The sequence below is a fragment of the Castanea sativa genome, chromosome 2 (genome assembly GCF_040712315.1).
Source record: "Castanea sativa cultivar Marrone di Chiusa Pesio chromosome 2, ASM4071231v1".
Lineage (NCBI taxonomy): Eukaryota > Viridiplantae > Streptophyta > Magnoliopsida > Fagales > Fagaceae > Castanea > Castanea sativa.
Window position 1 is genome coordinate 8,088,199 of NC_134014.1, and position 14,737 is coordinate 8,102,935.

At 33.0% G+C, this 14,737-nt stretch overlaps 1 protein-coding gene across 1 annotated transcript; it reads left to right on the plus strand.

Moving 5' to 3' along the window:
• The first annotated feature begins 2,930 nt into the window (after positions 1-2,930).
• LOC142623190 (uncharacterized) lies at positions 2,931-6,781 on the plus strand. The gene is made up of 9 exons (XM_075796586.1): positions 2,931-3,171; positions 3,305-3,423; positions 4,102-4,274; positions 4,932-5,025; positions 5,321-5,431; positions 5,531-5,620; positions 5,977-6,062; positions 6,265-6,329; positions 6,463-6,781. The coding sequence occupies exons 1-9, from the start codon at positions 2,976-2,978 to the stop codon at positions 6,570-6,572; spliced, it is 1,044 nt and encodes a 347-aa protein (XP_075652701.1). The 5' UTR covers positions 2,931-2,975; the 3' UTR covers positions 6,573-6,781.
• The last annotated feature ends 7,956 nt before the right edge of the window (positions 6,782-14,737 follow it).

Sequence of the window (14,737 nt, forward strand, 5' to 3'; positions counted from 1 at the left end):
TTGACTCCAAAAATACTTACCTAAACATGGGTATAGGTAGTGAAAACCCCATAATCCAATGTAGGAAAGGAAATATACTTTTAGTGGATTTATTTACCATTGTGGGCACATTAGTATTTAATTTGGATAATTTTTTATTTAATACATTTTGTAATGTGTATACCGAAATGAATGTTTTTGAGTGAATCTTTCCAGGTGAATGTATTCATAGAAAAATTGCCGTCATCTTAGAAGGAATTCAAAAACTACTTGAAGTTATGCTCATAAATTCCCATAAATTCTTGAAACTGTGGGGGAGTTTGGCAAAAGTGGTGATTCTTAATCCTAAAAAGACAAAGATAGGGGGAAAAAAAAACAATTGGCTTTATTTTTATTAGTTATGCTCTTACCAATAATGCACGAATATATTTATAAATCTGACATTCTTGGCATGCATGTAAATACAGTTATTGAATATAAGAATGCATCATTCTTTAAGCATATATTTCCTTGTAAGTTCACACAAGAGTCAAAACTCTTTTATAAGGTGATGGACTAGAGGATGGAAGGTGAACCTAAATGGAGTAAAATAACAAAATGTCAAAATCGTTTGGTCCAATTTTTTCTAACTTATGCATTAAAAGATAAACCTCAAATCTTCAAGGAAGCAATGTCCACGCCTGAAACGCCTTTTTGGAAGGAGACTGTCAATAGTAACACTGAATTCATCTTTTGGAAGGAGACTGTCAATAGTAAAATTGAATTTATCTTACAAAATCATACGTGAAAACTAGTGCATCTTAAACCTATAGAATATAAATAGATATTCAATATAAATAAAAAATAATGGATCTATTAACAAGTACAATGTAAAGCTTGTGTGCATTACTTATATACATATTCACCCATTACAAGAATATGCATCATACAAGTACAAAGTAAAGGGTTATAAACAAAAGATTGTGTTGATTACTTTGATGCATGTTTGCCAATTACAAGAATAACCTCCATTTGTACGTTAATGGTTATCACAATGTTACGTAAATTTAAGATACACCAAATAGATGTCAAGAGTGCACTCTTGAATGGTGAATTGAGTGAGAAAATATGTGTGGAATAATTTGAGGGGTTTATTGTTTATGGGCAAAAAAGTAAAGTTTGTAAGGTTATTAAATCTATGTACGGATTAAAGCAAACTTCAAAGTAATGGTAGGAGAAATTTGACAATGCAAGTTGTCATTGTAGGTAGTAGCAATAATGACATAATTAAAGCTACCCAGAGAAAGTTGACAAATAAATTCGACACGAAGGATGTGTTGCAAATGTGATGCTAGGAATGAAGATTACTAGAACATACGATGGACTTTTCTTATCTTAATCATATTATATTAAGAAGGTACTCAAGAAATTAAGGATATGTGAGCATTTTTTATTAGGAAATGAAGGTACTCGAGCACTCACAAAAAAGGAGATAGTGACTTTCTAAGGTCAGAGGCTATGTGGACACTTCTTATTAGTTGAATGCATGATGGATCACCTCAGAGATACGTGTATCAATCACAGTACTTCTGATACCTCTCTCAATATTTAAGACTTGTTTCCCAAGCTGTGGCAAAATCACCTACCCATGGGTCTCAGTGCCATGTTGGCGCAGTTCTTGTCCTCTAATCAACATATAATATCACAGTTGTACAAAGGTCTAAAGTAGAAGATGATGACTTGACATCTGTCCTTATACTCAACCATATTCCTCTGAGTATAAAAGGAACATACAGCTGTGCTATTAGGGCAAGAACCCCAATAGATATTTTGAGAAGAGAGTAGAGAGTTGGAAGGAAAGAAAAGCAATATGATTGAAAGAAATTGGTCTCTTTTCACAGATAATACAAGCTAAGCAGAGTTCTTGCTCAAATCGTGGTTTTTTATCCCTTCTTTAGGATTTTCCACGCATATCCTGTGCTGCTTTAGTAATCAGTTTATTCTTCTTATTTAAGTGTGCATCTTTTTCATGTCCTATCATCACTTTCTTTCTTTCTTGTTCGAGTATCATGTCAAAGCTTGTATCTTTTCAAACTTTCTCATGTAGATATACTGTTAGATAACTTATTTTACTTTTCTATATAAAACTCAAATCTAACTTGCATGTATAATGAACTTTTCTTATCTTAATCATATTAAATTAAGAAGGTACTCAAGAAATTAGGGATATGTGAGCATTTTTATCAGGAAATGAAGTTGTTCAAACAATTAAAAAAAAAAATTGTGAGAAATACTCATCAAACAACAATTTTTATTAAATAGCACACCTCTAACCGATTTAGAAGAAATGAGCAAATTAACTCATTTTTACAAAGTGAACGATTAAATTGCCAAGAAAAAATCTATATGACTAATTTGACAATTGAAATAAAAATTGACTATATTAAAATTTTGTAAAGTTAATTTTAAGCAAAATGTCCCAAAAAAACAAGATGGCTTATACTCTCATTAACCAATTTTGGTAAAGCCATCACAAGTTTGATTAAGATCATCTAAAGTTCTTAGGACAACTCTATCTTAGAGAGTTCTTAAAATTATATTGATTCATTTTAGATGGAGTGGATTAGATTTTATCACATTATTAATATTATTGATAACTCGCTAAAATCAAATATACTTTTTTCAAAACCAATGGATGCAATTTTAAGAACTCTCTAGTTAAAAAATCTCTTAACAACTTGTCCACAAGTCTCCAAGGTTTGCCTTTCACAACAAGCATGATGACAGACGGATGAAGCAATGGTGGCAAATCTAACGGTCACGATCATCATTATGAGAAAGGTCAACCCCATCCAAAACCACGTGTAGCTCAATCATTGGCAGTTCAAAAATCACAATCTCAATATCTCTTTGTCTCTAAGAAAACAATTCTAAAATTGTAATACACCCTTACCCATCTTATTAAAACTTGGAATGTGGTACTAAATTTTTGTTTTTTTGTTTTTTGTTTTCAATCAATGTCAATGGGAGCCATTACCATTGCGTGTGCCACAACAACAACTCAGCGACACAGACTCACACATTTCTCAGAGTACACTCCAAGCTTTTATTTTCCTCTTCCATCGGTACGTTTCGCCTCGAAACGCTCGCTCTTCTTCACGAAACGCTCTTCGATGGCCTCGTCTATCCAAGTCCACGCTTCCTCCACCATTGGTCTCTTTCATCTCTCTCTCTATTTTTCATGATTTTAAATAAGTCATTGTTTTAAGAGGATTTTTTTTTTTCTTGGTAACCAAACAGTGGGTTAGAGCGAAATTTAGATGTTGATATTCTTGTGGTTGTGTAGCTGAAGGAGCGGCAAACGAAGAAATGAAGGCTGGTTCGTCTGGATTTGTGGGAGAGAACGATTTGCTGATTGTGGGACCAGGTGTTCTTGGTCGCATAGTCGCGGAAAAATGGCGGGAGGTAGTTTACTAGTACTGTTTGACCAGCTTAAAAATGTGAAATTTTCTTTGTTTTCGATGTGGGTTTGGAATAATATTTGGCGGGTATGTGTTAGAATTATGAAAATTGAACTTTTTTTTTATTTATTGGTTTGGTATTGCACAGTTGCACTGGTTTTTGGGAATTTTTTTGATATGGGAGTTGTTGTAGTGCTTAGAAGATGCCTATTGGCATTGGTTGTCAAGTGTGTATGTGTTTTAGAATATAATGTTCAAATGGCTGATGTGCTAGCTCATATGGCACTTCATCCTCCCATAGTGTTTGATTAGCTTCAGCATGTGAAGTTATCTTTGTTTTTTGGTGTGGGTTTGGAATAATACCCTGTGGACGTGTGTTAGAATTATGAGAAATGAACCTTTTTGGTTTGGTATTATTGTAATGGTATTCGGGAATTCTTTGATTTTCTAAAGGAGTTGTTGTGCTTAGAAGATACCTATTGGCATTGGTTGTTAAATGTTAAGTGCATGTGTTATAGGATATAATGGCAAATTGCTAATGAGCGCTAGCTCAAATGGCACTTCCTCCTCAGGTGGAGGGTAAGGCTGCGGGTTCAAAAACCAGTTGAATGCCTGAGTAACTTAACAATGAAAAGAAAGGGGATATATAATGGTCAAATTGTGGGATTACTTTGTCAAGCAGGAACATCCAGGTAGCCAAATATTTGGGCAAACAGTTACCACTGATCACCATGACGAATTGATTAAGATGGGGATTAATCCATCTTCGAAGGGGAATGAAGTGACGAATCGGTTTCCCTATGTTATTTTCTGTGCTCCTCCTTCCCGAACTTCAGACTATCCCGGTGATGTGCGGTAAGCATTGAGAATTATTACTTATCAAGTATCAAGTGCTTAATTTAAACCAGCTTCCTGATATAGACATGGATGTTTTATTAAATTTTCTTGTATACAAATTGATTGTATTGGTGCTTGTTAGGGCAGCGTATGGCATATGGTATATAAGCCCACTGTGTTAGTGGTAATATCTTGTGGGAAGGTATGTAATATGAATGGCAATGGTATGTCTGATGTTAGATGCATCTTGATACTTGGATATATTAGGTAACAAGGCTACGATATATATAAAATTGGGTAGAATAACGTCTTAAACACCGTTTAAGGGGAAATATTAAGTACTACAATAGAAAGGTCTGCATTAACAGTTACTTGTCTCCGTGAAACTGTACTCTAGCCAAAGAGTTAACTTTTACATTATTTCTGTTTCTAGAATCTTCTTACTTTCTTAAATCATGCATGAAATTTGAGAAATTCTATTTTTTCAGGACCTATATTTTTCATATCTGTGAGTTGATTCATTGATTTTCTGGATTAGTTGCTTCCATCTTCATGGATTGAAGTGGAATTACTGGACTAAGCCGATACTGATGATCTATGGAATAATCCATAATTTGCTGGATGATATTAAAACTGAATTCTACTCATCTTGGCTTTGGACTGTGTAATAAGCAGGCTTGCTGCGTCGAATTGGAATGGTGAAGGTTCTTTCTTATTTACATCAAGCTCTGCACCATATGATTGCAACGACAATGGACCATGTGATGAGGTGTTGCATCTAACATAACACGTTGTTCTGCTGGTAGCATTTGTTTGTTTTTTGTTTTTGTTTTTTTTTTTTTTTGGGATAAGTGGTAGCATTTGTTTGTTCTTTTAATCATTACAGTGGTTTTGGTTCTGTATTGACATTTTAGGCTCACCCTCTAAGAACCTATGGACAAGTTACTTTCCTGACATACTGAATGCATTACCAATGTTGCCTTCTATGACCTTGTGTGCATACAAATTTGTTGGATGTAAAGTGTTTTGACATGTTGGAATGTGTTAATATTCTTCTTATGCAGGACACCCCAGTAGTACCCATCGGAAGGAGCCCTAGGACAGATGTCCTTCTAAAAGCAGAGAAAGTAGTGCTGGAATATGGTGGTTGTGTTCTTAGGTTGGCAGGACTTTACATATCCTTTTTGATACTTGAATTGTGAGGATGTTATTTACATTTGTAGGAGAAATTCCAATGATTTGTTGTGGATGGGATTAAACTTAACTATGAACACAAAGCAGATAGAGGTGCACATGTTTATTGGTTAGAGAAAGGGACTGTTGAAACTCGTCCTGATCATATCCTGAATCTTATACACTATGAGGTGACGATGTCTTTCTTCTATATTTATTATTCTTCTTCGTAAATTATGGTCAACATAATTCGTTTATGCAGATTCCCTTGTTTTTTCTTGTAATCTGTTCTTCAATTCCTTGAAGGCTTGAATTTTTATTTTTCTGATGAGTTATTTTACCTGTACAGTCACTTTGATTATCTTAAAATAACAATAAAAAAAAAGGTTTTCTTGAGTTTCATATGCCTTGGGTCTATCTTTGCATTGTCAGTGACATTTCTTATTGTTCTTGCATTTTATAATGTATCTTGGTGCTACAAATAGAATTTCCTATTATTCTTGCAGTGACATTTCCTGCTATTTTGAACTGTGTACTTCTTTAACAGGATGCAGCTTCCCTTGCAATTGCAATCTTAAAGAAGAAACTTCGTGGCCAGATTTTTTTGGGTTGTGATAATCATCCTTTATCCAGGTCTCTTTTTAGTCTTTGCCATTATCATTCACTTTTGTGGCTCCTTGACAACCTTTATACAAAATTTCAAAACTACTCTATTATTTCAGCCTTTAAAGATTCCTACCCTATCTTTTCCCTGTAAATAGTGACATAATGCCTATTCAAGTGTTCTTACTTACCGCTGTGGGACTTTCTCTGCCACATCCATTTTTCTTTGCAGGCAGGAAGTAATGGACTTGGTTACAAAAAGTGGGAAATTCAGCAAAAAGTTTGAGGCCTTTACAGGTTGGCTTCTAAGGCCCTCACTGATATTTTTCACACTAATCCTACTTTTCATTACTATGATTTTGATAGCAACCCATTCTTTGCTCTTTGATATCCTGAAACTTACACACTGTCACATGTCATGTTTTTCCAGGCAGTAGTGATCCCTTGGGTAAGAGATTGAACAACTCAAAAACTCGCAAGGAATTGGGATGGGAGCCGAGATACCCAAGCTTTGCTAATTTTCTTGGATTATCTGAGTAATTGCTGTGTCTATCTTCATTGTTGGTTTTAAATTTAATCAAGGTGAAAAAAAAAAAAAAAAAAAACTAGATTTATGGGCTTCACAGAAAGCTTGACCATGAAGCTGCTGGCATCTCAAATTTCAATAATAGTTGGTTTCCTGTGTCCCAACATGTACAGAAGATTGATAATAATTAAAAATTACCTATAAAAAATTATTCTTTAATGCATATTCTTTCTTTGCCGAGATCTTTAATGCATATTCAATTTGATATGATCTATTTGATTGATTGGAGGCAAGTAGAACATCTTTAACACAAATACATTAGCTTCAGCGGTTGTTTTAGCAATAAAGTGATGTTTTTGGCTGTGTATGTTGCTACAAAAACGGTTTTATTGAGCTAAATTTTACCTTTCGGAATTTATTTTATTGTCATTTCCGGCTTTGATGTTTGTTTTTTCTCATTTTAGTCCTTACGTAGACGATAATGGGTCGGATTAACTTGACAAGAACGTTAAAATTAAGGATGAAAGTGATAAAATAAATAAATAATTTTTAAGGTCGAAAATGAAAATTCACCCTACCTTAAATGATGTAATTTGGATTTTTGCCACACCAAAAATCAAAAATAAAAAATAAAAAATAAAAAATAAAAAATAAAAAATCTAATTCAAAGTCTACTTAGGATGGGTTTGGATTGTGCGGCTGCATTTAAAAATGTGCATTTGCGTTTTTTTGGTGTGGGTCATGTCCACTGTTCACAAGACTCGCAAGTACGAAATTTAGCAAATTTTACTTTAAAACTGGGCCACACGGAACTACTCACATTTAACAATTATTTTGTTATAGTGTTTTCAATTTTCAACAATAAGCGATATCCAAACAGATTTTTAAAGTATTCTAAATTGGTTGATGGTGTGGTGTCTAAACAGATTATCTTGGATCTTATTTAGGATTAGGAGTTCCTTCTTAAAATATATGCATATAGATACGACTTTTCAACCAATTGGTGTGGAGATTGGTGTGGTGCTCCACGATGATTTTTTTTTTGGGATTTAATTAGGCTAAAATGCAAAACTGATCCTCTAACTTTTTTCAAATTTCATTTCAGTCCTCTAACTTTGCTTTAATTCATTTCAGTCTTCTAAGTTTCAGATTTATTCAATTAAGGCTTTTCTGTTAACTTTTGTTAAAACTTTTGGGAAAAAAAAATTGGAAAATATTTTTCAACCATTAATTGAATTTTTTTAATTTAAAAAATTTGAAGAAAATTTTATAAAATTGATAAATTAACTAAAACATAAAACAAAAGTTGATAGAAAAGCCTTAATTGAATAAACTTGAAAGTTCGAGGACTGAAATGAATAAAAGTAAAGTTAGAGGACTGAAATGAAATATGAAGAAATTTAGAAGGTCAGCTTTGTATTTTATCCATTTAATTAATATTGATAAGAAGTCATTAATAGTTATAACAAATAATTATGACACTAAAAAAAACTAACACAAACATTATTAAAATAATACCAATGATATATTATTATTATTATTATTATTAAGTAGTTGATTTAAGTATGAAATAAATTTTCTTATATATACATTGTTCTTCTTTGGTAATTTACAATTTAATTTGCCACTTTTATAAATGCTAGTCAAACACTTATTTTTTTCAAAAAACATTTTTTTTAACAGTTTTTACTTTTTACCAAATGTTCAACTTAAAAAAAAAAAAACCAGTTTTACATCACAATTTTTAAAACCGTCACTTTTTCAAAAGACATAGTATTTGAAAGCTAAACCAAACTATCCCTTAACCTTGCACAAAATGCCATATGTGCATATAAAGTGAAGTTTGGAAACCAACCAAAATGTACTATCCACTACAATATGATCTTTAAAAATTCAAATGGATTGATTATGGTATTAGTCTATTAGATTAGTTTATTAAAGTGAAGTTTTCAAGTTTAGTTGGCAACGAAGCCACCTAACCTCCACACGTTTTCTTGTCCAACTTCTCTACTGATTACTAAACAACCTTAGCACTAAAGGGACATGTATCCTATGGAAAACAAGGCCATGTGATGTACATTTGTACAGGCCTACATGATGTATATTGTTAGTTGTTACTATTAAATGCTCATGCTCATGCTCATGAGTCATGCCTATGCCCATGGAAGCTATCATCGTCCTCGGTCGTTATCTTTACTCCGCAGTGTTAACATCAACCAACAAATAATACATCTTTGGTGACAACATAAACAGTAATACATCATACATAGTTGTTGATTGTCAATATCTGTCTTTGGTGGGCAACATCAACAATAATAATACATCATACATGCTTTGCTGACATTGTCAATTTTTGTTGGCTATGCCTATGCCAATAGAAGCTATTTGTTACTCCTATTCTATTCTTCAATCATCATCTTTCTTAGTCATTTCCTCCCCCCCCTCTTTCCCATTTTTTATTTTTCTTCTAGGTGCACAACTAGAGTCAACTAGTTTAATACCGGTCTCCCTTCACCTAATAAAATTTGAAAATCGTGTTTTCTCTTTTGAATGTAAAATGAGTTCTTTAAAATATCATGGTGCCTTTGATAAATTATTTTGAACATCAAAATTGATCTCCTATTCATATAATGAAAATACTAACTCTTTCTATTTGGGGAGCATGTAAATATTAATTCCACTTTGTGCTTTTATTTCTATATTGAAAATATTGAGCAAACAGGACCATACTATGCCCACTGGAGTGGTTAGTCTGGGCCTCATGGTCCTATGAGTCCCATGCCTATAGGGAACAAAGGTTTCTATGAGATCCGCTTTATAGATTAGGCAGATAAGATATTTGTTGGTTTCATTGACTAATGAAATAAGGAAAAGATCAGAGAGTTTTTTTTTTTTTTTTTTTTTTTTTTCACATTTTGAGAAATTTATAATATTTTTTGGTGAAAAAAATTGTTTTCTTATCATGTAAAAACTTAAAATTGTGCTTTCAAAGGTAGGTTTAAAGAGTCCTCAACCCATATATATATATAAAAAAGAGCTAAGTTCAAGTTATATTTGGTGTAATTCTAAGTAATATTACACCACCTAATAACTAATTATTAAATTCATATTTTAAAATTTTAACTGTTAGATTATATGTTTTATATGTTTTTAATATGCATACCAATATTCATGTTAATCAATTGTTATTTATTATTCGATCCATAAACTCATATTTTAGTAATTATTTTAAACTACAAAAACTTAAATTTAAACAATTGATTGATAACATAACTATTAATATTTAATCATTTTGAAATTTTGTAAGCGTAGAGAATGTACAAAGATAATATTATCTAACGGTAGATTTGTTAAAATTCACATTTAATTAAATAATATTGAGTGGTGTAACATTGTTCAAGTTACATTTAGTGTAACTATAAGTAATGTTACACCACCCAATAACTTATTATAGAATTTATATTTTGAAAATCCCACCGTTGAACTACATGTTTTATATGTTCTTAACATTCATGCCAATTTTCATGTTAATTGGATGTTATTTACCATTTAATCCATAAACTCATTTTTTATGCATTATTTTAAACTACAAAAACTTGAATTTAAACAATTGATTTACGAAATGGCTATTAATATTTGATCACCTTGAAATTTTGTAAGCATGAAAAATATATGAAGATAATTTAATCTAACGGTGAATTTGTCAAAATTCACATCTATTTAAAAATTATTAAGTGGCATAATATAATTTAGAGATACAGGTGTAATATATATATATATATATATATATATATATATATGTATATATTTATTTATTTATAAAGACAATAGTGTTTAGTTTAACCAAGGAGGAAAAAGAGAGACAAAAAGCAACAAAAACAATACAATATTTTAATAGTGTCATAATCCATGAAAATTCAGAGAAACCACTGGTTGAATCAACTGAAGCTTCCAATACCTCACTTAACTTTATAATTCAAAAAGTTAAAAGCAAAAAGTCCAAGTAAACAGACTTGACTACAGGTATAAACACGGCAACACTTCCCCTTTATTTTCCAATCTCCAATCTCTCTTCTTATTTACATGCAAAGAAACGAAGATACCACAAACCAAACTCAAAACAAAAACAAAAAAAACAGTGATAGTTGTGTTGGTGTGATCATGGGAAAGATGTGTTGCTCAGAATTAGAGGATGGTTTCGATTTCACAGGGATTATCATTGTGATAGTGCTAGCTCTTCTACTCATGGCTTTGTGTACCCCTCCACAACGACGAGTTGTTGCTGTATATCGTTGCTATTGATAGACCCTCTTTGGTTTGGTATAGCAAGCAACAAATAACAACCGGTAACTGAAAATTTTTCTTGTTTGTTTCATTGTTTTTTTTCATTTTTTATTTGCTTTTCTAAAGCAAAAGAAAAAGAAATTGATGGATGTACTATTGTTTTAAGAGGATATGATTTGTGTTTCAACATTGTCTGCGGTTACCATGTTGTTTCATCAAACCTGTAATAAGAGACTAGATATTGTAATCATTGTTATTTTTATTTAGGCAATTTTGTATTAAGATCAACTCGATTTATATTGCTATAGAACTTGATTTTTATTTATTTTTCCTTCCTTTCATTGCTGATAAGAATATGTGAACGAGGCCAAAGGATCTCAGAAGACAAAAATGTCATGCTTTGGATCCAGAATTGTGGAAGTCAATGGTCCTTTTTATGATAAATAGTAACAAAACATTTTGAGTAGTGTACAAAAAAACACTATGATTTGTTTACCAACAATTAATCGGAACCGTGTTGCTTAATCCAAATGCAATGAGAAAATCTAGGGACAAAACATAGTGTCAAAAACCATGAAGTGTTTTGAAAGTGTAAAAATCAAGGACAGAACCATGTACAGAGTCTATTGTATAGACTCGGGGGACCATGGTCTTCGCCCTTCTAATTTAGATTTTTTATACTAATATATGACATTATATATTATATAAAAGTTTTGGTTTATAATTTCATACTTGGTCCCTCCTAAAATTGAAAATCAATCTCCAAAAAAACCCGAAGTTAAGGAGGTCATCTAGTTCATATATGTGGCCAATAACGCCCTTATGAAACAAAAATAAAAACCATCTTTTACAAACAAATCTTATAAAAATAAATAAATTAAAACTAAGAAATAACACAAATGAGGTGTGCATTATAACAATGTTTCGTGTGACATTTAGGTGGTTGGGCTTGGGACCAAGGGCAGAAAAATATATAAGCTTGAACATGGGAACGGGGGCGGCTCTAGGAATTTTTTCTAGGGGACCAATACAATGATAAATTTTGAGTGGTAAATGAATCTTGCAGTCTACTTGATTTTTCTATTATAAATTTGTCCATGGTACTAGGAAGAAAGTAAAAGAAAATTATAAGTTCATTTGGTATATTGTTTCTTTTTTTTGAGGTAAAAGGTATGTTGTTTCTTAATATAATGAACATACCAATTATGGTTGTTAAGATTAAATTTTAGAAATAATCTATTGTTTCTAAATACAATACTACCATGCACCCTTGGCATGATGATCATTTCACAAGTACAAGTTTTTGTGGGGTGTAGAGGCAAGGATCGAGATTCAAGTCAAGTCTCTAGGAGAAAGCTTCATACACATACACTTAAATTAAGCTAAAGTAGGATTTCCATCTCAAATTTAAAAAAATAAAAAAAGATATTAATTATTGTTGTTTTGTGAACTTTAATTATTATTTCTTAGAACATTTTTATCAATTAGTTTATGCCTTAATCTGTACAATTATTTTATTTAACAATTCAACTCAACTTTGACAACTATATTGGTCTTTGTAATTATATTAAGAAATTTTTTGTTGTTTTCACATTTGTTTTTGTCTTCACTCAACCACTCTCTTGAACCACGTTGCTTGTCTAATTTTTTATATATTTTTTAAAAAACACCCATTGTTTAATTGTCATTTAGGCTGCGTTTGGTTGGGTGTAAAATATTTTCCGGGTGTAAAATATTTTCAGGTGAAAATATTTTCGGAAAAGGAAAATAATTTCTAGTGTTTGGTTGCAATTTTAAAATTATATTGGAAAATAATTTGAAGTGTTTGGTAACATTTAGAAAATGCAAATTTTCCACTAATTTCTCACATTTTCTCAACTTCCAAACAAGTTTTATATCAAAAAATCCCCCAGCACTCACAGAAAAATCCACCACCACCACCCACACACCAGCACCACACAACACAAAAACCACCAAAACACCACCACCCACACCACCGCAACAACAACAACAAAATCAGAGATCAAAAGCCACCAAAACACCAAAAAAATCAGAGATCAAAAGCCACCAAAACACCACTACCCACGCCACCACAACAGCAACAAAAAATTCAGAGATCAAAGAGAGAAAGATTGAGAGATTGAGGGAAAGAGATCGGTAACGGTGGCCAGATTGGTAACGACGGGGGTGGGGGTAGGGGTGGGTTTGGGCTTGGGACGGTGGTCTTGCGGCTCAATCTCGCCGGCGCGAGCTCACCGACGTGGTAGCGATCTCGCCGGCGCAAGCTTGTCGGCGGGTCTGAGCTTAGGGCTCGATCTCGCCGACGCGAGCTCGTCGGCACTTCTCTCTCTCTCTCTCTCTCTCTCGTCGTTCTCTGTCTCCCTCTCTTCGTTCTCTGTCTCCCTCTCTTCGCTCTTTCTCTCTCTGTTTTCAGTCGAAAATGTGATTTGAAGGTAAAATAGGAACGGATTTGATTTTCCATCGTATAAGGGCTATTTTACGATCAAACTGTAAAATAATTTTAGTTGACCAAATTTTCGGTGCCTACCAAACACACACAAATGCGAAAAATAATTTCTGAAATTGATTTACCGTTAACCAAATGCAGCCTTAGTGTTAACATTTGCTAAGTTGCTAACTACTATGTTATCAATTAGTTTATGTCTTTAATATGTACAATTCTTTTATTTAACAATTCAACTCAACTTTGACAATTAGATTGGTCTTTGTAATTGTATTAAGAAATTTTTTGTTGTTTTCACATTTGTTTTTGTCTTCATTCAATCACTCCCTTGTACCACGTTGCTTGTTTAATTTTTTATATATTTTTTAAGAATTGCCCATTGTTTAATTGTTCAATTGTCATTTAATGTTAACATTTGCTAAGTTGCTAACTACTAACAGAGCCATGTCTTAGTCCCCACTTAAAAAATAACAAATTAAAAACGCATTTAAATTCAACCACTATACTTATAGATTTGGTCAAATGTATAAATTAATTGTAACTTTATTTGCAAGAATTGATTGTTAAGAGAATCATATTTGAGCTTATTTCAATTGGACTTAAAAAAGATTTAAGGTCAGGGTGTTCAATTTTTTTGCCCCCTAACACTAATTTCTGGCTCTATCTTTATTTGGGACCGAAAATTAAAAGTTTGGATTTCAAAATTTGGATTGTGGGGGGTCCAAGGACCGAGGAGTCCAAGCCGAGGATTAATTTGCTAGATCTAGGCCAAAACAGGTAAGCAAACTCCAAGGACCACTCCTACCCGAGAAGAGCAAGAGAATCAGGATAACTGATATCCCTTAAAGGCCTAAGGATAGGAGAAGAGATAGCAACTGGGGCAAGGATGGTGAGAGGAAGTTCCTAAAGGAGATACCTCCCACCTTCGCATTCAATGCCCTGCATCAACCTCATCAGCTGCATTAATGTGAAAATGTCTATATAGCGGTCACTGATCATGAAGTAAGCCTGCTCCTGGCCAGATCGGACGTTGGGGGTGTAAAAGTTTGTCTATTATGTTAGTAAGTCTCTTCAATAGGTAGAAACTCATTACTTACCCTTGGAGAAGGCAATCTTAGCTATCATACATGCAACAAGGAAACTTCCCTATTATTTCCAAGCGCATACCATTGTGGTCCTCACCCAACTCCCTTTGCAGGCGCTGTTTTGGAGATTTGACAATACGGGAAGGATTGCCAAGTGGAGGATGATGCTCGAGGCTTTTGATATTAAATACATGCCTCGTTCAGCTATAAAAGGACAAGTTTTTGTGGATCTAGTTGCGGAGTTTACCAATGGTGCAGAGGAACATAAGATGTCGGGTCCCAAGATCTCAGTGGTCTCCACTCCCTATCCTCCAACGTGGGAGATTTATACTAATGGTGCAGCTAG